We start from the raw sequence: 26,374 nt of genomic DNA, 5'->3' as shown, positions 1-26,374 counted from the left end.
CCTTGCAAAAAGAGAATACGTGTACATGTCTGTTCTGAAAAGCGGGGAGTTGCGCGCAGCTGTGCAAATCGTCCAAGTGGGTGTGCTCGGAAATCAAGCCACTACAAGAAGCGCCTCATGGTATAAGAACTCTAGCGATTCTACTTATACGCTTCTTGACATTACTGCACGCCGGCGCACCATATGGTGCGCGAGACACTAACGGCGAAAATAAGCTGACGGATGGACTAGGCATGACGGCACCTAAGCGGCATGATACACTGTGGACGAAGCGCAGAGTTCGACGCCACGAGGGGCATGAGATCGTGAAAACAATTTAATTAAAGATTTGGATAACTCTATACAGGCAAAAAACCCAAGAGGTGGTTTAAAGGTAAAAGTCATTTAGAAAAGAAATAGAGCCATGGTTGTCCTTGAGTTGAAGGCGAAATCGTTGAGAACTCTTAGGTAACGCGCAAGGTGCTTATGCCAGAAACAGGATTAAAAGAGCCAGTTTCAATACACGGAAACATTCGTTTTTCATAGACAGTCATACTATTCTTGGTGATTTCGTTTACCCTTTCTAATATTAACTGTTTGTGGGGAAGGAAATGGCGCAGTATCTGTCTCATATATTGTTGGACACCTGAACCGCGCCGTAAGGGAAGGGATAAAAGAGGGAGCGAAAGAAGAAAGGAAGAAAGAGGTGCCGTAGTGGGGGGCTCTGGAATAATTTCGACCATCTGGGAACCTTTAACGTGTACTGCCATCGCACAGCACGCGGGCACCTTAACGTTTTGCCTCCATAAACAATTTTTGATGGTAGCCCGGCTAGACCAGGATATACGTAGCGTAAGCGGGGCGACATTTGGTTCGGAAGAGTTCATATATGAAAGGCGCGCATTCACTCATCATTATCATCATCATCAACGTCATCAGCCTGACTATACCCACTGTAGGGCAAAGGCCTCTCTCATGTCTCTCGAATTAACCCTGTCCTTTGGCAGTTGCGCCCACCCTGTGCCTGCAAACTTCCTAATCTCACCCGCCCACCAAACCTTCTGCCACACCCTGCTACGCTTGCCTTTCTCTTGAAATACACTCCGTTACCCTTAAGGACCAGCGGTTATCTTGCCTTCGCATTACATGCCGTGCCCAAGCCCATTTCTTCCTCTTGATTTCGACTAGGATGTCATAAACACGCGCCTGTTCCCTCACCCACTCTGCTCGCTTCCGATCTATTAATGTTGCACCTATCATTTTCCTTTCCGTGGCTCGCTGTGCTGTCGTTAACATAAGCTGAACCCTTGTCGTGAGCCTCCACGTTTCTGCCCCGTAGGTGAGTACGGGAGGATATAGCTGTCGTACAGTTTTCTCTTGAGGGATAATGGTAACCTGCTAATCATGATCTGAGAGAACCTGCCATATGCGCTATACCCCATTCGGCTCCTTCGGCTACTTTAACTATGTTATCCATATTGCTAATGGCATTGCCCTCCTTGTCTCTTAACGCATACATCTGATTTTTCCCTATGCCCAGATTCCTCATTACCGCTTTTAGGCTACCTCCATTCTTGAGAGCATGCTCGATTCTCTCCAAATTAAACTTCCTTATGTCAGCCACCTTGTGCTTATTTATTTTGCGTCTTTATTCACGATTACACATCGAGCTGTCGTGGCGGAGTGGTAGCGTCTCCGCCTCAAACGCAAAAGGTCCTGGTTCGAGTCCAAGCCTCAATACAGGGCTTTTTTTATTCGCCTTTTTGACGTCATTGCTCCTCACGCATGCGCAGCACGGCTCTCCAGGATGCATGCGAAACTGCTCAACCTCGGCCAGTGTAGCTTAAGCTACCAATCGCAGCCGCCGCGGTCGGGCCCGAACACGGGAATTCTGGATCAGTAGCCGAGCGCCTTAACGACTGCGCCACCGCGGCGGGTGGCTCCTTTCTCCAGTCTTCATTTTCTTTTCACCCGCTTCCTGTCCTCATTCCTCTGCTCTTTCCTCTGATCGTCTTACTGAGATCTTGTTATCTTTTCAGTACTGTAGCGTGACAACATAACCTAGCTTTTCCTTTACATTTAGATCCCTTCTGCTTTACTGTCCGTATTTCATTGCCCACCAAGACTGCCTGCAGCCACTGCCAAGGCAGGCAACTGAATTAGCTCGCAACAGAGGCTCGAGGCCGGTGACAAAACCTGTAAACATGGGACACATACAAGTTGATTTGGGGTTTAAAATTATACCGGTCCACAATCGCAGAAGAGAACTAAAGGGTTATTTTTGGCTGTTCATTGACCTATATCGCGACATTCTTAATCGTACGTATGAATAAATACCAAAACTTCAGATTTTTAAAAAATATATTTGAATTTAGGATGAAACTTACTGTTTCCTCATACGAAGCTGCCTCTCCAAATCCCATTTTTCGTGTTAAAAGAGAGCCCCGCAGGTGTCAAGAAACTCCCCTTTGACCACAAACTGTAGCGCCCAGATATTCGGGCTCTTTACCATTTGATACACGCGTTATGTTCTACTGTAACCAAAAATTTGAAACATTGCGCGTATATATTTAAAAATCCCAATTTCGCAAACACAATGTGAATGGCTGAAAAAAAAAATAGCATTTCAGAGACGCTGCATGCTTCCACACTGGCGGCAGTGCACCGCTATACTTGTAGAAAACATATTCATGCACCATTAATTATTTTCCTTAACATCCGAAGCTATCTCGGGCACGCAAGTGAAGTCACCGTGTTCGTTTGTAAAAGTCACCACTACGCGATAAAAGAAAAAGTTACGGCACAGGACAGCACCTCCTAAGCGCACCGCAGAATTTAGTAACGTCCATATTTATTTCTTACTTTCAAGAAAACGTTCCTTTTTGCTGGGTTACAAATGACCTTGGAGTTCAGTCAAAAAAAGATTTCTAATGTAGCCGGCATCATAGACATTGAGGAACAAACCGTAAACGTTTCAAAGACAGCTTGAAAAGTTACGTGCACAATAGCCGTAGCCGGGCGGCAAGGGTAAAATAAGCACCTTATCGCTGAGTTCCGCTTCTGGCCAGGCAAGTCACGGTAGCAGGTAACTGCGTACATCCTCATTGGCAAAGGATTCTCCTTCGACCTTGGCATGTTTCCTAGCCTGAAGCCTGGTTGTGGGGAGATGAAGCAAAGATAAAATGAAAGGAAAAGAAAACAGTATGGTAGAGTAAATCTGGGTACCTAAATCAATTTTTATTCTTTAAAGATGTAAAAATACACTAGGAATGGGGTTACTACTTGCATGTAGAAGTTGGTAGCAGGATCGCGTACTGAGTGGGAGATATTTTGTCCCATAGCAAACACTGCAGATTTCGCACACCAGTTTTTGAAACCAATAGCCATGAAACGCAGTGTTTTCTTCTCTCTGCCGCATAACAGTCGCTGTTCTCTACAGTTCAATTGGCACGCCGTTGTGCAGGGGCTCATATTAAAAGCCTCACACCCCGACACGGTTAGCAAAGCCCTTTTTCTTTGGCTATTTGCAAGGACATCATATTGTGCAGCCCATGCCAGCCACGGCGTCGCCCAAATGTTTTGTGGAGGTCGCACAGGAAGGCGACCGCGGCCACATTTATTGGAGAGCTGCAGAGAAGAGAGAGCAGCGGAGCAGCGGCGTCAGCGTCAGGCCCTGACCAAGGTCCCGAGCGTTCTACCCAGTGCGTGCTTGGGAAACTTCGACCGCTTCGGTATTTCGGCAGTGCCGGCCGCGTGGGTCGCTACAGGGTTCCCACCCCTAGACGTGTAGTCGGCATGTGTTAAGAGGTCCGTGCAGGGCCTCCTGGGTCAGAAGACCAGGCTCAGGCGTGCGACTCTGGTGTGGCGTTGCGGCCTAGTTTTCGGGGGGCGTGCAGGGACGTTTAGGGGCAGGTGAAGAATGTGAGAGAACCTGCTAAGTGGACCCAGGACCAGAGGTTCTAGTGCAGAAGCCGCCGACTCACCCATGAGGTGCGGCGCAACAGAGTTTGCCAGGTGTGTCGGAGGTCCCGAGAGTCGTGCAGCTGTTGCCGGTCTGAACTGTCTGGTGACCACAATGGCGGCTACGGAAGACGCAGTGATGTGCAGGGCGGGTGAATGGCTTTTGAGGACTGCATGAGGCTGCTGGGACATGCGGACCGCCAGCTGTGGACTGACTGTCTTGAACGCAGCGGGCGCCCGGACGAGTGGCGCCGAGCCGTTCATGGAGGACGACGCCGGCGATGTAGCGGCAATAGAAGAAAGCCACGGCACCGTCCGCGGTCTTGGTCAGCCAATGCATGTCGCTAGACAGCGGCGGATGAAACTGCACTGTGGGTGCAACCGGAATATGCTGTAGACGAGATGTTTTATGCGGTGGTCGCCTGTGGCACGTGCGGTTGGTGGCGGACGAGCCAGTGGTGTCATGGTTTTTTGAAGATGCTAACATCAGCGGGGAGCAAGAAGGCCCACATCAGTTGTCTGGTTTAGCTGGAGGACGGGCGCTGGCACCGGTTCAGGGTCATTGTGAGGCAAATTTGTGCGGGCGACAATCGCCTTGCTTCGCACTGCTGTCACAGGTTTAGCCTTCTCATCCTGCTTCGTGTGACTGTAAGTGCTCTGGGGACCTTTGCTTGAGCTGGAACTGCGGCTAGCAGGCGTGTATTTGGCCGAGACCCCTTTAGCATCTGCTGGCTGCGGCTTCGACATCGCTGTAGAGGCCTGTGGAGCTGTTGGCTGGTGTGGCGAAGCAGACGGAGATGTCGAAAAACGCGACACGCATGCGGTCACAAAGCGTTCCTTGTCGTCAGGAGGCTGTGGCGATAACGGCAGTCGGGGGCGAGAAGGTGGGGCCTGGGCCGAATCTGTCCCTGGGTGGGAACTGCTGCATTGAGGTGCGTCCAACGAAACGAATAAGGCAGCTGTGGGAGCAGGCCTTTCGGGAAAGCTGATGTTTAGCCTACCTCGTGTGTTCTGAAGAGGGTCGCCCGGGCAGGAGCGGCGGGGAGGAAGCCAGGGGCTGCCGAGGCGAGCCGGTTTCCGACGAAGGCTGCGTAGGCGAGTGCGAGGCTGGTCTGGGCCAGCTGCTGGCGGCGGCGAAAGCGGGTCTGCGGCATCGTAGAGTGGAAGAGGACTGTAGGAGACTCCGACGTCCGCCAAAATGGGAGCCCGCACCTCGTCGTATAGCCGGCTGCCCAAAGCAGGGCAGGCGAGGCGTCGCAGCAGGTCGGGCTGGAGGATATCGCAGAGGACTGCGTGTTTGAACGCATGGATGGTGATGCCGTTCAGGTACAGCGCAGCCTCGAACTTAGTGAACCACCCGACGAAGCCTTGAGGCCGGATCGCCGGAAGCGGCGGGTCGAAGGCTGGGTCCTGCCAGCCCGCCATCCAGGAACGCAGCTGAGGGAGAAGGTGAGGCTCAACGGGTCACCACAATGTGGATGTTGCCCAGGAAGGCGACCGCAGCCACACTTATTGGAGGGCTGCCAAAGAAGAGACAACAGCGGAGCGGTGGCGGCAGCGTCCTGCCCTGGCCAAGGTCCCCAGCGTTTTCCCCAGAGCGTGCTGGGAAACCGGCCTCTTCGGCATTTCGGTAGTGCCGGCCACGTGGGTCGCTACAGTTTCAACGCGATAGCGTCATAACTCAAGTTCTGAAGAAAATCCGGTGACGTTGTCGTCGTCGTTGTGAGCGAAAATTCTCCGGAAAACCAATCGGTGGGCCACCTGGGTCACGTGAACTTGAGGCGTCATCGTAACTTGCCCACCTAGTTTTGAGCAAATTAACCTCAGTGGCATTTTGCAGTTAAATTAATAATTGATCACTCGCGAAGAGCAACCATGTCGCACAAGAGCCTACGGTGGCCGCACCTGCCATCTCAGGGCAGTAACGCATCGCTTAACCGCAGCACTACTGCGCCAGGAGTGGTATAATGACTACCAGGGATCTATGAATGTATAGTCGAGAATGACGAATGCCGCATATACGGCCATTATGAACCCATTACGCTATCACGTTACAGCGCTTGTCAGTCGTCATTTGTGTTTCTTCGGTGTCCTTGTCCAAGTTTTGCGCCCACTTCCTTTATATCCAGCGGAGCTTAAGCGTCCCGTCCAGTTTTGTTTGGACAAAGCACAGGAACAGGCGAGAAAGAACCGGACTGTGGGGCTAGAGTGGGGCCCCGTCCGCCTCCCCGAGGAACGGACACCTAAGGGTGGGAGCGTGGAAAAAGCGGTGCGCGTGGTACGGACTGTGTTTTCGCCTTCCTTGTTTTAAGGCGAAGGCCTTTAATGGCTCATACTCGCGGCGACCGTCCGTCTGGTCACGTGACCTCGCGGTGTCCGTCCGTCACATCATAGATCACGTGTCCGCGTCCGTCTGATACATCCTAGGTCATCCTGGGTGACCCCTTCACGCGATCTGAATCTACCAACTGCACTGTGTGCAAACTGGCTACTGTGGCGGGTGGTGTGATCTGCCACCAAGCAACAACTGGCAGGCGCAGCGTGACGTCACCGCTCAAATTCAAATCCCTGCAATGAGTCAATGAGTCGGAAACGAATTTCGCCTGCCCGCTGTTAGGAGATAACTAAGTACCTCCAACGATTTTTTTCGGCTTCCGTTCTGTATATTTGTGACCTTCTGCGAGAACAAGGGTAACTGCGTGACGACTTCGCAGGAAACACATTGCTCGCGAGTATCGATCACGCGCGCGCCTTCGTGTCACTGGCTTTTTCAGTTTGAACGAAATTCTTCTCTATGGCTCGACGAACAAAATATGTAGTCGCTAATCAATTAGTCCCCACTAAGCTGAGAGAAGATTTAAGAGAGTTTTCTGGCGCCTAGAGGTCTCGAAAGATGAACGGCAACCTCTGCTCCGAATATGCTGCACGCACCTAGGCATGACTGACTGTTTTTTTTTCGATTTAATGAGCAATTTGTTCTTAGTTTGCTCAGTTTATCTCATGATTCGGACCTGTGTATAATAAATCGAGTTAATCATTGCTATCTCCGTTGCCTGCTGGTCCCCTTCTTCGACGCGGCGGAAACTGCAGATGCTTGCGCGGCCCATCAGTATCTACCACTGCAGTACAGCTAGGTAGGCGATATCAATAATATCTGCGCCCAACAAATGCTCTGCCGCGACGCTTATGGCAATAGGGTGTTGGCGGTGTAGTTTTATTTTCGTATTCGCGTCTAAGACGCATTTCATTTTAGGCGATTTTTACGATAAAAGGTACCAGTTAGAATCAACTAAATTTCCTAAATTTCCTAAATTTCCTGGAGCCAGCACCCGTCCTGTGCTGTCTCTCTGTGGGCTTGTCTGAAAATCAACAGCGTTCAATTACATTCCTAGTAATAATGCAACACCAACTAGCTCCTCAACGTCTTCTTGGAAAAGAAATTCTTTGCTCCATGACTGAAAGCTCTCAGTCGAATATCAGGCCCGTCCTTTCGCCTCGGACATTCTTGTGAGCCATGGACACAGATTAGGACGTGAATATTTTGAAGCTCGCTCTTTATCTCATAGCGCCGAAGCACGCGAGTCTTCCTGGCATTATGGCCGTCCCTTTGCAAAGCCGCCGTACGGCTCTACACTACAGAATAGGGTACGCCTCTTCCGGGAGACTGCTACCCGTGGGCCCGTGCGATGGTCCGTGGCTCATCGAAGTCAGTATTGTCGGCGACATCGTCGTTGTATGCATAACTTACAGCTTTTGGTTCGAGTGACCGTAAGAGCAGATAAAGGAGCACCCGCGCAGCTATATGTGCAATCTCGTTCGGTGGTTGTCCGCGTGTTCATCGAACAAGTAAAGTAAACTGGTTTGGTTGAATGGTTTTGTAGAGAGACATGAATCGCTCAGCCATCGCACTACGGCCGCACCGTAAGCCGTAGGATCGGACCGCGTTTTGGCATTCCGTAAAAATTCGTACGTCCCCATTCTCGTTTTCTGTAGTGCAATGTGTACAACAGCATAAATAATTCGTCTGAACATCGTTTAGTGTGTTGAAGGTGTTCCCGCCAGAAAATAGTCGTTCGCGTGTGCAGTGCCGTGTCATGCGAAAGGCTATTTTTTGTCGGTTCCGGCCGCGTCAGTGTAAGTGATGAATTAAAAGAACGACTTCTTGGGCGAGTTGGTCACAATTCATCTTAGGTACTAGGCGCGAACACACACAGACAGAAGGAAGGATGCGGGACAAAGCGCCACCCACTTGCAAATGCCTTATTCGGAGGCACACCACAAACAATTATAAAGCTGTCTTAGACGCAAGGAACACAATCAGATCAAGATCGATATGCAAGTGCAATGGTTATAAATTTCTTTTCAGCCTTATACCAAGATACGGATGGATCGCTGACGCACATGCTTCCTTTCTCTCCGATAAAAAAGCCTCAATTGATTCCCGAGCTTTCGTATCTTTACTTACCAATTGGCCAGGATATCTTCAGCCGGATTCCCTGATTCAGTTGTAATGGCAGTCGCCGAAAGCCTACTAAAAAAATGAAGACCATGGCGGTTAGAGCTGAAGAAGATCCGCTCGAGAAGAGGTGGTGAGACCTGTGGTGGTGCCCTATGTACACAATATGGCCCACAATTTAAAGAAAGTCGCAAGCAGGCATGGGGTGCCGCTTGTTTTTTCAGCGCCCCAAAAGCTCGGAAGTCTATGCTCTCGTATCGAAAGAATACGTGAAGAGAAAAAAGGATGCGGCACTAAGCATGGGCGACCGTTTATGAAGTGCGCCAAAGGGGTGGGGATGAAATACCCCTCTCATGCGGTCACTCCTACGTAGGGCTAACTGGGCGCTGCGTCAATGACCGAATTCGGCAACATGAAAGAAATGTAGAGCAAGATAAAGAAGGGCCAAACATACCCAAACATATTAGGTCCTGCTTGTCACGCTCTTGTGAGCCACGATTTTCAGGCGCGCGGATTCTAGCTACCAGTAAAGACACAAAACCTCGGGAATCAATTGAGGCTCTTTTTAACGGAGAGAAAAGAAGCATTTGCGTCAGCGATCGATCCGTATCTTTGTATAAGGCTGAAAAGAAATTTTTAACCGGTGCACTTGCATATTGATTTTGATCTGATTGTGTTCCTTGCGTCTAAGACAGCTATATACGTGTGTGTGTGGTGTGCCTACGAATAAAGCAGTTGTAAGTGATGCTTTGTCCCGTATCCTTCCTTGTGTCTGTGTGTATTCGCGCCTAGTACTTAAAATGAGTAACAAATAAACCGAAGAGATATTTGTGAAGTTCTTGCTTCTTGTTTTTCGCTAACATAAGTGCCAGGTAGATCCCTGATCGACCATTGTCGCCTCATGCGATTGAGCATCTTAATCGGAAATCGAAAGTGAGACGTTGCTGTTGGAACACAAGTCAGTGAAGAATCTCATTGTAGGCAGTGTGCTGTCAAAACTTCGAATCTGCTCCATTCGACCGCAGTGGCCGTGTATCCATGCATGCGGAACACAAAGGTGCCCGTGTGCTGTGCGATTTCAGTGAACGTTAATGATCCCCCGGCAGCCACAGTTATTCCGAAGCCCCCACTACGGCAGCTCTTCCATTTTTCTTTCAGTTCCACCTTTATTGTTTCCTTTGCGGCGCGGTTCAGGTGTCCGCCGAGATGTGAGATGTGTTATGTATGCTGATTGTCCTGATTGGGGACTTCAATATACATGTGGCAGTACGAAGTTTTTAAACACTGCTGTTCCTTTCCACTGTGCCAACGTTATCTATTTGCCAACACAAATAGCATTACGGAGTGAATCACTAATTGATTATGTGTCACCAGTCATCTTCAAAACATTGTTCTTCAAGCATTATGATAATAATAACAATCGGTTTTTGGGGAAAGGAAATAGCACAGTATCTGTCTCATATATCGTTGGACACCTGAACCGCACCGTAAGAGAAAGCTAAAGGAGGGAGTGAAAGAAGAAAGAAAGAAAGAAAGAAAGAGGTGCCGTAGTGGAGAGCTCCGGAATAATTTAGACCATCTGGGGATCTTTAACCTGCACTGACTTCGCACAGCACACGGGCGCCTTAGCGCTTTGCCTCCATAAAAGCGCAGCCGCCGCTGTCGGGTTCTAAACCGGGAACCCCGGGTCAGTAGCCAAGCGCCCTAACCACTCAGCCACCGCGGCGGGTCAGACATTCTGACATTTGACTTGAAGGATCATTTCCCGATTTTGTTCCCAGGCGTACAGCAGGTAAACAAGAGCTGCCATGATTTTTCTATCTTTTAAAAGAAAACTAATTCACGCATCACAGCTGTTTTTCGGCCCTTGATAGAACCAGTGCAATAGAACCCCGTTTATAAAGAGTAAGTCCTAGTTTGTGTTACAACATCCTTTTGCACACCATTAAAGAGTTCCCTTTGGTTTCGCATATAAAACGCATAAGAAATCCAGGAGACCATGGGTCACTCATGAGTTATACAGAAGAATCAAGGAAAGCGGTAACTTATACAACACATTTATTCGCTCGAGAGATGTTGGCAAACTATTATGGTATAAGGAAGTTCGAATCAAGGTGAACTGTCATCTTTAAAAACCCAAGACTGAGTCTTAAAAACGAAAGTTCAACTCAGTGTCTAATGCTCTGCGGAAAATCCTGAGCAAAGTCAGAAGCCTTAAGGGAAATTCTAACATTACGATGCCTAACTCACTAAGATTTAATGATAACGAGTACTGCGATGATTCTCTAGCCAAAAAATTCAAAGACCATTTCTTGACTCCCGATCCAACATCAAATCATGTAGGTGCTGGTCAAGGAGTAGAAAAATGCGTGTCCAGAGCCGAAAATTTATTTTCCAGGAACCTTGTTCGGAAGTATATTTTCTCCTTCCTCACATCTTTAAAAAAAAGCACAGGGGCTGGGGATGATAACGTCAAACAAGAGCGCATCATATCTTTCAGCGATATACTTTCTGCTCGGTAGCTACATATTTGTAACGCGTCTTTAATTAGCGGCAATATTCCTGATTGCTTGAAAGCAGACAAAGTAGTTATTATAAACGAGGACAGAGCATTGGCAGCAGCAGTCGCGGAGCGAGCACACCGTTAAGCGATATTTCCTGTGTCTTGAGGAGCACCGTCCACAGAAATTTTGCCGGCCGCCCGACGCCTGTCTGCCGCTTGTACCCGTTTTCTCTGAAAGCCTGCCCACCGCAGTGGAGTCACCTGTAACTGGCTACACCAAAAATATCTTCTCAGTTAACGGCTATCGGTGACTTCATTGCAACAAAGGTTAAATATTTCTTCAACCGCGACAAGAGACCGCATTAGAGGCAGCAGTGGCGGAGTGAGCACATCATTAAGCGATATTTCTCGTGTCTTACAGGAGCACCCTCCCAGAGATTTCACCGGTGGCCCGACGCCTGTCCGCCGCTTGTGCACGTTTTCGCTGAAAGCTTGCCCACCGCACTGGAGCGCACCTTTTACCTGGCTGCACCTAAAATATTTTCAGAGTTAACGGCTATCGGTGACGTGTGGCAACGAAGTATATACATTTCTTCAACGGCAAAAATACCCCGCATTGGCAGCAGCAGCAGCGGCTGGGCAAGCACATGGTTAAGCACCATCCCGAGAAATTTCGCCGGCTGCCCGATGCCTGTCCGCCGCTTGTACTCGTTTTCGCTTAAAGTTGACCCACCGCAGTGGAGTGCACCTTTACATAGCTGCACCTAAATTATCTTCACAGTTGACGTCACGGAAACAAAGGCTATATATTTTTTCAACGGCAAAAAGACACAGCATTGGCAGCAGCAGTAGCAGTGGCGGAGCGAGCACATGGTTAAGCGATATTTCCTGTGTCTTACAGGAGCACCGTCCCGAGAAATTTCGCCAGCTGCCCGACGCCTGTCCGCCGCTTGTACACGTTTTTGCTCAAAGCCTGCCCACCCCAGTAGAGCGCACCGTTACCTGGCTGCACCTAAAATATCTTCAGAGGTAACTGCTATCGATGAAGTGCGGCAACGATGTATATACATTTCTTCAACGGCAAAAAGACCGCGGCGGCTGAGTTTTTATGGAGGAAAAACTCTAAGGAGCCCGTGTGCTGTGCGATGTCAGTGCACGTTAAGGATCCCCAGGTGGTCGAAATTATTCCGGAGCCCTCCACTACGGGCACCTCTTTCTGTCTTTCTTCTTTCGCTCCCTCCTTTATCCCTTCCCATCCGGCGCGGTTCAGGTGTCCAACGATATATGAGACAGATACTGCGCCATTTCCTTTCCACATAAAACCAATTATTATTATTATTATTATTATTATTATTATTATTATTATTATTATTATTATTATTATTATTATTATTATTATTATTATTATTATTATTATTATTATTATTATTATTATTATTATTATTAAATATACCCCTCATTGGCAGCAGCAGCAGCGCCGAGGCAAGCAAATGGTTAAGCACCATCCCGAGAAATTTCACCGTCCACCCGACGCCTCTCCACCGCTTGTACATGTTTTTGCTCAAAGCCTGCCCACCGCACTGGAGCGCACCTTTACCCGGTTGCACCTAAAATATCTTCAGAGTTAACGGCTATCGGTGACGTGCGGCAACGAAGTATATACATTTCTTCAACGGGAAAAACACCCCGTATTGGCAGCAGCCGCAGCGTCGGGGCAAGCACATGGTTAAGCACCATCCCGAGAAATTTCGCCGGCTGCCCGATGCCTGTCCGCCGCTTGTACTCGTTTTCGCTCAAAGCCTGCCCACCGCACTGGAGCGCACCTTTACCCGGTTGCACCTAAAATATCTTCAGAGTTAACGGCTATCGGTGACGTGCGGCAACGAAGTATATACATTTCTTCAACGGGAAAAATACCCCGCATTGGCAGCAGCAGCAGCGGCGGGGCAAGCACATGGTTAAGCACCATCCCGAGAAATTTCGCCGGCTGCCCGATGCCTGTCCGCCGCTTGTACTCGTTTTCGCTCAAAGCCTGCCCACCGCACTGGAGCGCACCTTTACCCGGTTGCACCTAAAATATCTTCATAGTTAACGGCTATCGGTGACGTGCGGCAACGAAGTATATACATTTCTTCAACGGGAAAAATACCCCGCATTGGCAGCAGCAGCAGCGGCGGGGCAAGTACATGGTTAAGCACCATCCCGAGAAATTTCGCCGGCTGCCCGATGCCTGTCCGCCGCTTGTACTCGTTTTCGCTCAAAGCCTGCCCACCGCAGTGGAGCGCACCTTTACCCGGTTGCACCTAAAATATCTTCATAGTTAACGGCTATCGGTGACGTGCGGCAACGAAGTATATACATTTCTTCAACGGGAAAAATACCCCGCATTGGCAGCAGCAGCAGCGGCGGGGCAAGTACATGGTTAAGCACCATCCCGAGAAATTTCGCCGGCTGCCCGATGCCTGTCCGCCGCTTGTACTCGTTTTCGCTCAAAGCCTACCCACCGCACTGGAGCGCACCTTTACCCGGTTGCACCTAAAATATCTTCAGAGTTAACGGCTATCGGTGACGTGCGGCAACGAAGTATATACATTTCTTCAACGGCAAAAATACCCCGCATTGGCAGCAGCAGCAGCGGCGGGGCAAGTACATGGTTAAGCACCATCCCGAGAAATTTCGCCGGCTGCCCGATGCCTGTCCGCCGCTTGTACTCGTTTTCGCTCAAAGCCTGCCCACCGCAGTGGAGCGCACCTTTACCCGGTTGCACCTAAAATATCTTCATAGTTAACGGCTATCGGTGACGTGCGGCAACGAAGTATATACATTTCTTCAACGGGAAAAATACCCCGCATTGGCAGCAGCAGCAGCGGCGGGGCAAGTACATGGTTAAGCACCATCCCGAGAAATTTCGCCGGCTGCCCGATGCCTGTCCGCCGCTTGTACTCGTTTTCGCTCAAAGCCTGCCCACCGCACTGGAGCGCACCTTTACCCGGTTGCACCTAAAATATCTTCATAGTTAACGGCTATCGGTGACGTGCGGCAACGAAGTATATACATTTCTTCAACGGGAAAAATACCCCGCATTGGCAGCAGCAGCAGCGGCGGGGCAAGCACATGGTTAAGCACCATCCCGAGAAATTTCGCCGGCTGCCCGATGCCTGTCCGCCGCTTGTACTCGTTTTCGCTCAAAGCCTGCCCACCGCACTGGAGCGCACCTTTACCCGGTTGCACCTAAAATATCTTCATAGTTAACGGCTATCGGTGACGTGCGGCAACGAAGTATATACATTTCTTCAACGGGAAAAATACCCCGCATTGGCAGCAGCAGCAGCGGCGGGGCAAGTACATGGTTAAGCACCATCCCGAGAAATTTCGCCGGCTGCCCGATGCCTGTCCGCCGCTTGTACTCGTTTTCGCTCAAAGCCTGCCCACCGCACTGGAGCGCACCTTTACCCGGTTGCACCTAAAATATCTTCATAGTTAACGGCTATCGGTGACGTGCGGCAACGAAGTATATACATTTCTTCAACGGGAAAAATACCCCGCATTGGCAGCAGCAGCAGCGGCGGGGCAAGTACATGGTTAAGCACCATCCCGAGAAATTTCGCCGGCTGCCCGATGCCTGTCCGCCGCTTGTACTCGTTTTCGCTCAAAGCCTGCCCACCGCACTGGAGCGCACCTTTACCCGGTTGCACCTAAAATATCTTCATAGTTAACGGCTATCGGTGACGTGCGGCAACGAAGTATATACATTTCTTCAACGGGAAAAATACCCCGCATTGGCAGCAGCAGCAGCGGCGGGGCAAGCACATGGTTAAGCACCATCCCGAGAAATTTCGCCGGCTGCCCGATGCCTGTCCGCCGCTTGTACTCGTTTTCGCTCAAAGCCTGCCCACCGCACTGGAGCGCACCTTTACCCGGTTGCACCTAAAATATCTTCATAGTTAACGGCTATCGGTGACGTGCGGCAACGAAGTATATACATTTCTTCAACGGCAAAAATACCCCGCATTGGCAGCAGCAGCAGCGGCGGGGCAAGTACATGGTTAAGCACCATCCCGAGAAATTTCGCCGGCTGCCCGATGCCTGTCCGCCGCTTGTACTCGTTTTCGCTCAAAGCCTGCCCACCGCAGTTGAGTGCACCTTTACCTGGCTGCACCTAAATTATCTTCAAAAATGACGTCACGGCAACAAAAGCTATTGTAATGGGACCGACAAGCGCAGCGCAGCGAAGAAGCGGACGAGTTCAAGCGGGACAACGAAGAAGCAGACGAAGTGCAGCTGGGTTTTTCGAACGACGCCTGTGAGTGTGCCCGTCGTGTCGCCGGTCAACCAAGACCAACCGACCTGTGTTTCAAATAAACGCCTTGACACTATATATTTTTTCAAGGGAAAAAAGACACAGCATTGGCAGCAGCTGCAGGAGTGGCGGAGCGAGCGCATGGTTAGGCGATATTTCCTGTGTCTTACAAGAGCACAGTCCCCGGGAACATCGCCGGCTGTCCGACGCCTTGGCGCCGCTTTTACCCATTCTTGTTTTGCTGAAAGCCTGCCCACCGCAGTGGAGTGTACCTGTACCTGGCTGCATCTGAATTATCTTCAAAGTTAACGGCTATCGGTGATATCACGGCAACAAAGGCTACATATTTCTTCAACAGCAACCGGACACCACATTGGTAGCAGCAGTGGCGGAGCGAACACATCGTTAAGCGCCATTCCTTGTGGCTTACATGTGATTTACTTGACTTTTCTTTCTTTTTTTAACTTTAAGCACATCCGCAAGATTGCTGCTGCCACATGCAAATTTATTTTGGTGTATTCTATCGTCTGAGCAGAAATACTACTTCTTTTTTGTTTATTCTGGTTCCTGCCGCATAAAAAGTGCGGCCTCGGAACGCCCGCTCAGTACGATTGTCTCAAATTTCGAAAAAACTTGTGAAACTGTTTTAAGATTTCAAGCATGAACTAAAGCAAGGATTTAATAGTTTTAGAGCGAGAACTCAGAAAATATATCCGAGAAATTAAGAGCAGTGTGACTTGTATAAATCAAAGCTATGAAGAAATTAAGACATCAGTTAAGACCATTAAGAAAGAAAATGAAGAGCTGAGGAAATGTGTGAATAGTTTGCAACAGGAACGTTATGCACTGCGCTCGCATTCACAAGTTCATGAAATCCTGCTTTGTCAAAATGTACCCGATGTGCCAACATCGAGGTGTCGGCAATCCCGCGAAATGAGGATGAAAGCATTATTGAAATAACTGCGGAATTTGGCGTCGTTATTTGCGTTCCTCTCGAATATACTGATATTGAGGCATGCCATCCAGTCCGAATCGCAGGCAACTCTTCTGCGCTAAACATAGCCTCGTAGTTTGCGCGCAGGGTAAAGCTCGACGCCTTTCTTAAAAAAGGCTAAGAAACAAAACCTTACGTCACAGGATTTAAACCTTAAGCCAAAGGTCCCCCTCTTCGTGAATGAGCACCTTTCTCCGGAAACCAAACGGCTGTTTGGCGCAGCAAACAAAAGTGAAATGCATTTGAGTCGAAATATTTGTGGAAGCGGCATGAAAAAATTTATGCTCTAAAAGCGGATGCTGCATCAGTCGTGTGTGTCGGGCACATTGGTGCCCTGTCCATGATTGTTTACCGGTAGTTTCAGTCGTACTTTTTAGGCTCCTTTCGTTTAAGGGTTCTTCAGCCATGTGATTTTAAAACAACAGGGAAAGCAAAATGCCCGGCATTACCTTTCTTCCACCAAAATCCACGGTCTGTTGCAAATATTGAATACAAATTGACGCTTGTACTAGAAATGTTCCGCATAGCTTTTTCTATTATCTTCCTCACATATACATGGCACAAACAAGGAATCAAACGTCTTCAATCCACCTGTTTATCAGTCATTTCTTTGATATCGTTCGGATAAGTAAGGAGGTGGTATCTCTATTTTAAGCAAGAGGCTACAGCGCAGAGTAGAGAGGACACAGAAGAAACGAACAACACTAGCGCTAACTTCCAACAAATTTATTTCATACATGCAACATATATACATCAGACACCTCATCTCTTGTTCTAACAGTACTGTTGCCTCAGAAACAAGAGCTCTTTATTACATAAAGAACTCTGAGGCAACGGTACTGTTGCCTCATAAACAAGAGATTTTTACCACATAAAGAACACTGAGGCAACGGTACTGTTAGAACAAGTGATGACGTGCCTTTGATGTATATATATGTTGCATGTGTGAAATAAAATTTGTTGGAAGTTTGCGCTCGTGCTTTTCGTTTCATCTGGGTCCTGTCTACTCTGCGCTATAGTCTCTTGCTTGATCAAGCACCAACAAGCGCAAAAAGCCACGCTTTTCTCTATTTTAATCAAAGAAAACACAACCTCTGATGAAGTGGCTGAATTTTGTGGGGAGACTCCAGATTACGAGGGACTTACTTTGCGCTCTGAAATGAATCTCTTGTGCTTCGTATACATCCCCGCAGCAGGGTGTCTGCCGCGTGCAAACTTTGGTGAGTGGCGACACCAAGGGTTCGCGAGCATCCGCAGGGACATCCCCGCAGGGGGATGATGGTGAACGGTGCATCACCACGGACCCGAGCACCCGCGCGTAGCTGTGCGTGGCATCGCCGTGTCCGGGGAAAAGAGGATCCTCGTGGTTGAACCGATGCCGAGCGTTTGGACCTTTAAGGCCCCTCGGCGAACGCAACACACCATATTGAAAATATACCTGCGCTCAAAAGACACGGACTGAAAGATAAAGACACACACACACAGCGCTGGACTTACAACTGAATTTTTTATTCGGGAAACACTGCTCTTTATACACATCATTTATACATAAAGAGCAGTGTTTCCCGAATAAAAAATTCAGTTGTAAGTCCAGCGCTGTGTGTGTGTGTCTTTATCTTTCAGTCCGTGTCTTTTGAGCGCAGGTATAATTTCAATATGGTAAACCAACTCGCCCAACAAGCCACTCTGCAACACACCACTTTGGCCTCAGCTTTCTGTACACGGCACCTCCGGCCTGTCCTGACCGGGGGAAATTGGCAGTCACCTTTTCCTATCCTCCCCTCCATCTTTCACTTTCTTTTCTGATTCTTTCTCACAATTCTCTTACCTCCTGCCCACTTCTTCGGTTTTCCTTTTTCCAGGCGGCTAGGGTTAACCTTGTGTGCCGAACTTCCCTGGCTTCGTCATATTTGGTTATACTTAAGGTGTACAGCTGGCGTGGCCAGGACTTGCCTGCAAGTTCTTGTCCCGTCCCCTTATTGGGCTCTGTTGTGCGTGGCTGGCACCATGACCGAAAAAATAAATTTTTTTTATGGCTCCACTTCATTCCAAACCTGATGGCTCTCTAAAAATAGGGCGAAAAGAGGCAGACAAGGTTTTTCAGAAGAGAAGGATATCATTTCCGAAGTTTCATGAGATTCATAGCTAAGCAGAAGAAAAACCAGCAAAGCTTATATTCCCGTTTTGGTGGCAAAGTGCCTGACAGATAACTTGGGCCTTCTGTACAAGGTATCAAAATTGGCCAGCGGCGACTTGCTTCTCGAACTAGGTGACACCGTCCAGCATTCGAAGCTTGCAAACACTGTATCTATAGGTGAGATTCCTGTCTCCGTCACGTCACACCGATCTCTAAACACAGTCAGAGGCGTCATATCTGAAATCGATTTCATCCACCTTTCTGAAAAAGAAATCCTTGAAGGCCTTGCCGACCAAGATTTCATAAGTGTTCAGCAGATAAAGATCCGGAAGGATAACAAGGAATAGACATGAAACACCTGATTCTCACTTTCAACACCAGCACAGGGCCTGAAAGCATTGAAGTAGTCTACTTGAAAATAAATGTAAGACCATATATACCCAACCCACTCAAATGTTTCAATTGCGAGAGGCTCGGCCACGGCTCACAAACTTGTCGCGGGTGCAAAACTTGCGGATAATTGGCTTCGCGGGATCACCATTTTGATGAATCTGACGCAGCCCCGCGCTGCGCAAACTGTGAAGGAGACCATGCTGTATACTCCAAGGCGTGTCCGTCCTGGAAAAATGAAAAAAGAGGTAATAACCATAAAGGCGAAGGAAACATTTAATTCAAAGAAGCGAGGAAGCGTTTAGCGCTTAACAACACATTCTCCTTCACAGCAAAACCCAACTTTGCTGAGGTGGTGCGCAGGGGCGTGGCACCACACAGCACTCCGGCACCTGCCGAGGCCGCTTCTACCGAGCTGATGGCAGGGCCATCCACGCCCCAGGCAGGGACAATGAAGGCTGCTCTGCCACCCTCAAAGCAGGGAGCGCCGGCCCATGGGTCGGCATACCGCACGACTTTCCCCCGTCCGGTGAGGTCTGAAACGCACACACCCGCGGCTAGGCCGTGGTCCTCGAGCACCTCTCGTGACGTGATGGACATAACTCCTCCCTAGCCCTCACTGCAGCGGCGGTAAAGCTCTCTTGAGCGCAAAAAAAGGGATGAAGTCCCTATAACAGGTCCAAAAGACCCACAAACCTACTTTCTAAAGCTAATACCCAACTAGTCTGCAATCATGGCATTTCTAGTTCAATGTAACTGTCGTGAACATTTAAATAACTACACCAACGTAACTATCTTTACTTCAATCTCTCCTGTAGCACTCTGTCTCCAGGAGACTAACCTAGGACCATAGGAAAAAAATATTCTTAAAAAGTACCAAGTCTTTCGCTGCGACCGAGCGAACTTAAGTAGGCTCTCTAGAGGTGCCGCTATTGTGGTTTAGGGAGGTGAGGCAGCTCATAGAATCGACCTTAAAACCTCATATAAAGCCATTGCTGTCACGGTCCTCGATTTTAAAACGATAACAGTATGTTCCATCTACATTGAACCTCAGTAAAACACTCTCCGGGGCATGTTGGTTCATAGCTAACAAGAATAAAAGCGCAACAACACGACACAAAGAAGGAGGAAACCGACAGGTAGCGCCTGTCCTGTCGGTTTCCTCGTTCTTTGTGTCGTGTTGTTGCGCTTTTATTCTTGTTAACATTGAACCTCACCTAGCCATGACACTTCACGATTTAAAAAGCGTTTTAATACAACTGCTGGAACCCTATCTTTTAGTTGGGGATTTTAATGCTCACTCTTAGTTTTGGTGAAGTGAGCAAACGGACGTCAGAGGCCGTATTTTAAAGGATTTCATCCTCTGGAACAATGTCTGCCTCTTGAACACAGGCAAACACACTTACTGTTCTCCCAGCAGCGGGAAAACGAGCTGCCTAGATTTACCTTTTTGTTCAACAATTGTTCTTACCGACTTTAAATGGGATGTTCTTGACAACCTGTATTAGAGCGATCATTTTCCTGTCATAATAAGCCTAGCTGCCATACCGACGAAACCACGGAGTTGGAAGTTACACTTAGCTGACTGGGAATTGTTTAAGATGACTTCTTGTTGGGCAAGTTGGTACTTGAACATTGTACTTTTTAGGCGCCAAAACCACACACACACACACACACACACACACACACACACACACACACACACACACACACACACACACACACACACACACACACACACACACACACACACACACACACACACACACACACACACACACACACACACACACACACACACACACACACACACACACACACACACACACACACACACACACACACACACACACACACACACACACACACACACACACACACACACACACACACACACACACACACACACACACACACACACACACACACACACACACACACACACACACACACACACACACACACACACACACACACACACACACACACACACACACACACACACACACACACACACACACACACACACACACACACACACACACACACACACACACACACACACACACACACACACACACACACACACACACACACACACACACACACACACACACACACACACACACACACACACACACACACACACACACACACACACACACACACACACACACACACACACACACACACACACACACACACACACACACACACACACACACACACACACACACACACACACACACACACACACACACACACACACACACACACACACACACACACACACACACACACACACACACACACACACACACACACACACACACACACACACACACACACACACACACACACACACACAAGAGGCGCTCTGTCTCGTTTCCTTCTCGTGTGTGTGTGTGGTTTTGGCGCCTAAAATGTACAATGGGAATTGTTTACAGAAAAGGCCAGTTTAGAGAATATTGCTTTACAAAATCTCAGCATAAACGAAATAAATGAAATATTTACAACATGCATTCTTACTACATACATTCTTACTCCATTGGTAGGATAATTCCAAACTCCATTATGTACTCTCTATATGTTGCTGACCTTCAAATAGCATGCACATCCTCCAGCCGATCAACTTGTGAGCGACCGATAAAACCATCATTAAATAGGCTTCCGGTATGGGCAGACAGAAATGGATTTAAGTTCTCCCCACAAAAAACAGTTGTGGTTCTGTTCTCGCTCAAAAGAGGTTTACAGATTGATCCCACACTGAACTTAAATGAAATAATACTTCCATTAAAACAAGAACATAAATTTTTGGGCGTAACATTTGACAAGAAACTCACATTCACGCCACACATAAATATTACCAAAAATAAAAAGCCTGCCAATTCCTGAATATATTGAGAGTCTTGTCAAGAAAACGCAGGGGATCTGATAGAACATGTATTCTTCAAACCTATAGGTCTGTAGTACGTTCTAACCTAGACTATGGATGCGTTGTGTATGGGTCCGCGAGGCCGTCATATCTAAAGCGACTTGACCCAGTGCATAACCTTGGTTTACGTCTTGCGACTGGCGCATACAGAACATCTCTCATAAATAGTCTCTATGTCGAAATCAATGAACCCTCCCTTACAGACAGAAGAGCTATGCTCGCATGCACATATGTCTTAAAGTTCCGTTCACTCCAAAAACATCTCTCTTATCCCATAGTTACCAAGTGCCCCACCCAGCACACTGCTCAACGACAAACCCCACTCAGTCAGACCTTTGCTTCTCCGCCTCGAGGAGATTTGCCGAAACTTGGAAATACTAGACACCCTTCCTGATGTCGCCTCAAGGCACGACCCACTGCCCCCATGCTACAGCCTTCGTACTGTATGTGACTTCACGTTAACACACCTCCGAAAGAAAAAATAAACACCACACGAGCACATATTCCAGGAATACCGCGCCCTGCAAGAAAAATACGTGAACTACAGGGATTGTTACACTGATGGCTCAAAAACAACAAAATATGTTGGAAGCGCAGTCGTGCAAGGAAACTGGCAAAAATAGTTAGGTTGCCAAGCTGTGCATCCATTTTTACTGCGCAATGTTATGCAGTTTCTGTCGCTCTAGGTAGAATAATAAAGAATAACATTCAAGAGAGCATAATCTACACAGATTCACTTAGCGTGCTCACGGCATTATACTGCATAAATGCAGTCGAACCATTCATAGTAAACCTATTACACAACATAGAAAAAGTCAGAACGCAGGGACATATAATAAATGTCTGCTGGGTACCGAGCCATGTTGGAATATATGGTAATGAAAAAGCCGACAAATGCGCCGTACAGGCTGGTAGTCGTTCAATCGAGAAAGTCAGCGTGCCCCATAGAGACTGCATGAAATTAATACAGTTTTTCAAGGCTAAATGGCAAAAAACCTGGGACAGAGAAACAAATAACATACTGCATTTTGTAAAGCCCGTATTGGGCGAATGGAAAACCTGTAGTCACCAGGAACGTTTCGTGGAAGTAATTTTATGCCGTCTCCGTATTGGACACACACACCTTACCCACAACTTCTTACTCACAAAAGAAGACAAACCTATTTGCGGAAAATGCGGAGATCAGATTACAGTACACCACATCCTAGTCTCATGCACAGATATTGAGCCACAAAGGAAAATATATTTTACTCGATTCTACAAAGAACACACTCCCCTTCACCCAACACTGATTTTAGGTCTAGATACATTTATTGATATCCCAATTGTTTTTAGCTTTTTAAAGGAACCAGGTCTCATTGAAAAACTCTAAATTCCGACCCTGCACCTTCCTAGATATGGTGGTACACTTTAACTACTCGCTGATTCCTGAGAAGAGGGCTGAGGTTTTTTTTATGTTGATGGGTTGGGAGCCTCGAGATCCTTGCCAGGGCAAGGATGGTTGCTGAGGTTACCGGAACCTCTTTAAACCTTTCACTAATAGCCGTCCTTAAGCTTTCTTTGATTTCACATTAATAACAAACACGAACTATAGCTTTAGGCCATTTACGCCACTGATAGGTTTTCATGGTTGTAAAATTCAGCAGAAAGCAATTTTCCTACATCTTGAGTTTCGCGCAATATAGCCTTAGATGCTTCTCCGCCATTAAACCCAACACAACCCAAGCTTCGTATACTGGCCGACTTTCGGTTATTTCGACTGATTCTTTAAATTTCTTGGTGATATATCTGGCTTTGTGACAGACAATCAGTTAGATCCTTATTTCGACGAACACACAAAAGAAGCTCTGTGATGCTATGGATCGAGGTGGCTTTCGGAATGTCATTTCAGAACACACTCGTGCCCCTACAAATAGTTCCTCATTAGTAGATATATTCATTGCAAATATTAGTGCAGATTTAACGACTGCAAATACTGTGTGCAGTGGACTCAGTGACCGCTTTGAAATAGTAATGTTCGTTCGAATATCCCGTGCGATCCTTAACCAGTTCCGCCATCTACCACAGCGTCTCGTGCTACGTGTCCTAACAAGTCGTCGTCTTCATCTTTCTACTGTCAGTTTCATGCTTCGAGATCCTAGATGACACAAGTGCTGAGCTGTTGACAGCAGCACAACCTTCTTCGTATTATTTCAACGATTCGAATCGCGCTTTCAGATGCGTTTAGTGCAGAACATCGAGATCAAGAAGTAAAAAAAACTTAGGTGGTCCTCTAGTTGCACGGGCGCAGCTTCAGTTGTATTCTTTTCATACAATAAGGTCCACCTGTACCCTGGAAAATTTCCAGCGTCATAATTATTAGAAGTCAGAGTTTCTGTAAAGGCTACGAGAAAAAATGGTAACACCAATTCATCTCAGAACTGGCCTAGGCGGAGCATCCTCAATTTCTCAATGAACAAACTGCAGTGTAGTAAAAAGCGAGGACACACAAACGGATACGAACAGCTCGTGCGCTAACTTCGAACTAATTTTGTTGTTCGCAACAAACATGTTTACATGCCAGAGCATGACATGTTAGGAGAATTGAGAATTGTGAGAAGGATCAATGTCTTTGAAATCCGAACTCCTTTTGGCCATAATTTTGTCATTATTTAGCTTACATCAAAACTCGTGAAGTCTGCAGGCGTAATTAGGTTTTTAGACAAGGCACAAAAATTCTCCAATTTTGCCTAGCCAAGAAATTACAACAATATTGAAGTACCCTTCTACTGCAAACGCCAAATAATTAAATTTGTGTAATTTTGTGGAGATTATGAACACGTTCCGAACATGAAAGAAACAAGTATTTTCCTTTCTTCTTGGCTGTGCATAAGCATGCAGAATCGCTGCCATCGCAATGAAGGTCAAATGCCGTTTCAGGGCTTCTCCGGAATCCGGTTCCGAATTATACATGGCCATATCTCGCGGCCTGCTCCAGCTGGGCATCGACCTGATGCGCGAGCTGCGCCGCTCAGCTTTGGATGCCAACGTGGTGCTCTCCCCGTACGCCGTGGCAAGCGACCTTGAAGAACTTCTGGAGGGCGCCCGGGGGGACACAGCCTCCCAAATCGGCGCCGCCCTGCGTCTGCCGCCTGGCCAAAGGGTAAGGGGGTGCTTGCCTCACAGGTTCATAGCTCGGTGATAGTGCTTCGGCTGACTCCGTTAAGGCTCCCGTTCTGAAGAAAATCCGGCGTCATCGTCGGCATCATTGGTGCCATTGGTGTCGTCGGCTTTGTGAGAGAAATATCTTCGGAGACGCAACCTATGTGGGCCACCTTTGTGCTGCCTGTAGGCCCCCAGGGCCCAGTCAAGCTGTCTGTGACAGCTTTTTCCCTGGGGGACCCCCAACTTGTAGGTTGTAAATAAAGTGGATTTAGATCTGGCCTTGCCATGGCGTCTGATAGCTGCTTTCCCATCTTTTGCTGGCTAGGCTGTCTACGTAGCACAGGCGACAGCATGTCGGACTACATGAGAGGCTTGCGCGATTCGCGGATATACCTAACGGATACGACCGCTTGTTCGGTGGACACACATACACCGTGACATTTTAAAACAATAGCTTCGAAATGATGTAGCATGATGTGTCATACTCCTATTCAAAGCACTTGCCAGCTTTAAACGAATATTCTACTCCATGGACACTCACGAGCCTATCGACCCACGGACGGACTCCCATGGGCAGCCATCGCGGTGTTTTAAAGAGACACCGGCTTTGAAATCGGGATTCGTATTTTCAGTCTTTTCTTGAACGCACTTGGTTATCGTTCTTGCAGGAATGACATCGAAATGTGACTGCTAAGTTAGACAAGTACTCTGAGAACAATGTTTACATGAATATTTATTGGCACCAACCATACTTCACACTCCCAGTCGACTCAGTTGGAGACAGCAGCCCCACCGCATCTTGATTACGTAACAGATCAGTGTTGGTCTATTGATGTTTTATTATGTCTCAACCACAAGTTCCATGTTCCCTCTCAATCGTCATCAATAGATTAAATACTCCGCAAAAAATCTTCTACTGAGCCCCCAATGAATCATGTCCTGTGGCCGCTACCGCCTCCTTATCTTCGCAGACTTCTTAATCTGAGCAGCGCATGTGCTTGCGTCATATATATATATATATATATATATATATATATATATATATATATATATATATATATATATAATATATATATATATATATATATATATATATATATATATATATATATATATATATATATATATATATATATATATATATATATATATATATATATATATATATATATATATATCATCCGTGTCTTACAGCGTTGTGGCCTAGATTATGCACAAACCAATGATCAGACGTTACGTATTAGGTGTGTTCAATATCATCTCCCCAGCTGATTTCTAGGCTGCGAATCTAGAATAATGGCTTGAGGGGCGAGTTGGTGCATGATGAAATGAACGGCGGCGCAAACAAGGACACTAACAAGAAAGAAAGAGACACCACATGCGCACACTACCAACTGTTTTTTGCGGCTTTTGCGCCGGCCATCCTTTGAAATCAAATTCGTTGCCCTAAGAGTCCACCTTCTTACCTTCCTGACTTCCAACAGGCCAATGCTGCGTCGGCATTTCTTTGGTATCCACTCCGTCACCCTTTGCGGACCCCCGGCTATTTCCATTCCTGATCCCCTGCCGTGCACTG

The 26,374-nt window shown here is 47.6% G+C and overlaps 1 protein-coding gene across 1 annotated transcript in view; it reads left to right on the top strand.

The window, feature by feature from the left end:
* Window positions 1–26,374, top strand: part of LOC144104474 (iris-like) — a 150,272-nt gene that overhangs the window by 13,018 nt on the left and 110,880 nt on the right. Inside the window, exon 2 of the mRNA XM_077637515.1 lies at window positions 24,574–24,796. Within this exon, the coding sequence (XP_077493641.1) occupies window positions 24,574–24,796 (223 nt within the window). The remainder of the gene's footprint in view (window positions 1–24,573; window positions 24,797–26,374) is intronic.

The sequence above is a fragment of the Amblyomma americanum genome, chromosome 9 (genome assembly GCF_052857255.1).
Source record: "Amblyomma americanum isolate KBUSLIRL-KWMA chromosome 9, ASM5285725v1, whole genome shotgun sequence".
Classification (NCBI taxonomy): domain Eukaryota; kingdom Metazoa; phylum Arthropoda; class Arachnida; order Ixodida; family Ixodidae; genus Amblyomma; species Amblyomma americanum.
The sequence above is the reverse complement of the archived record's forward strand: the minus strand, read 5'-3'. Positions and strand labels throughout refer to the sequence as shown.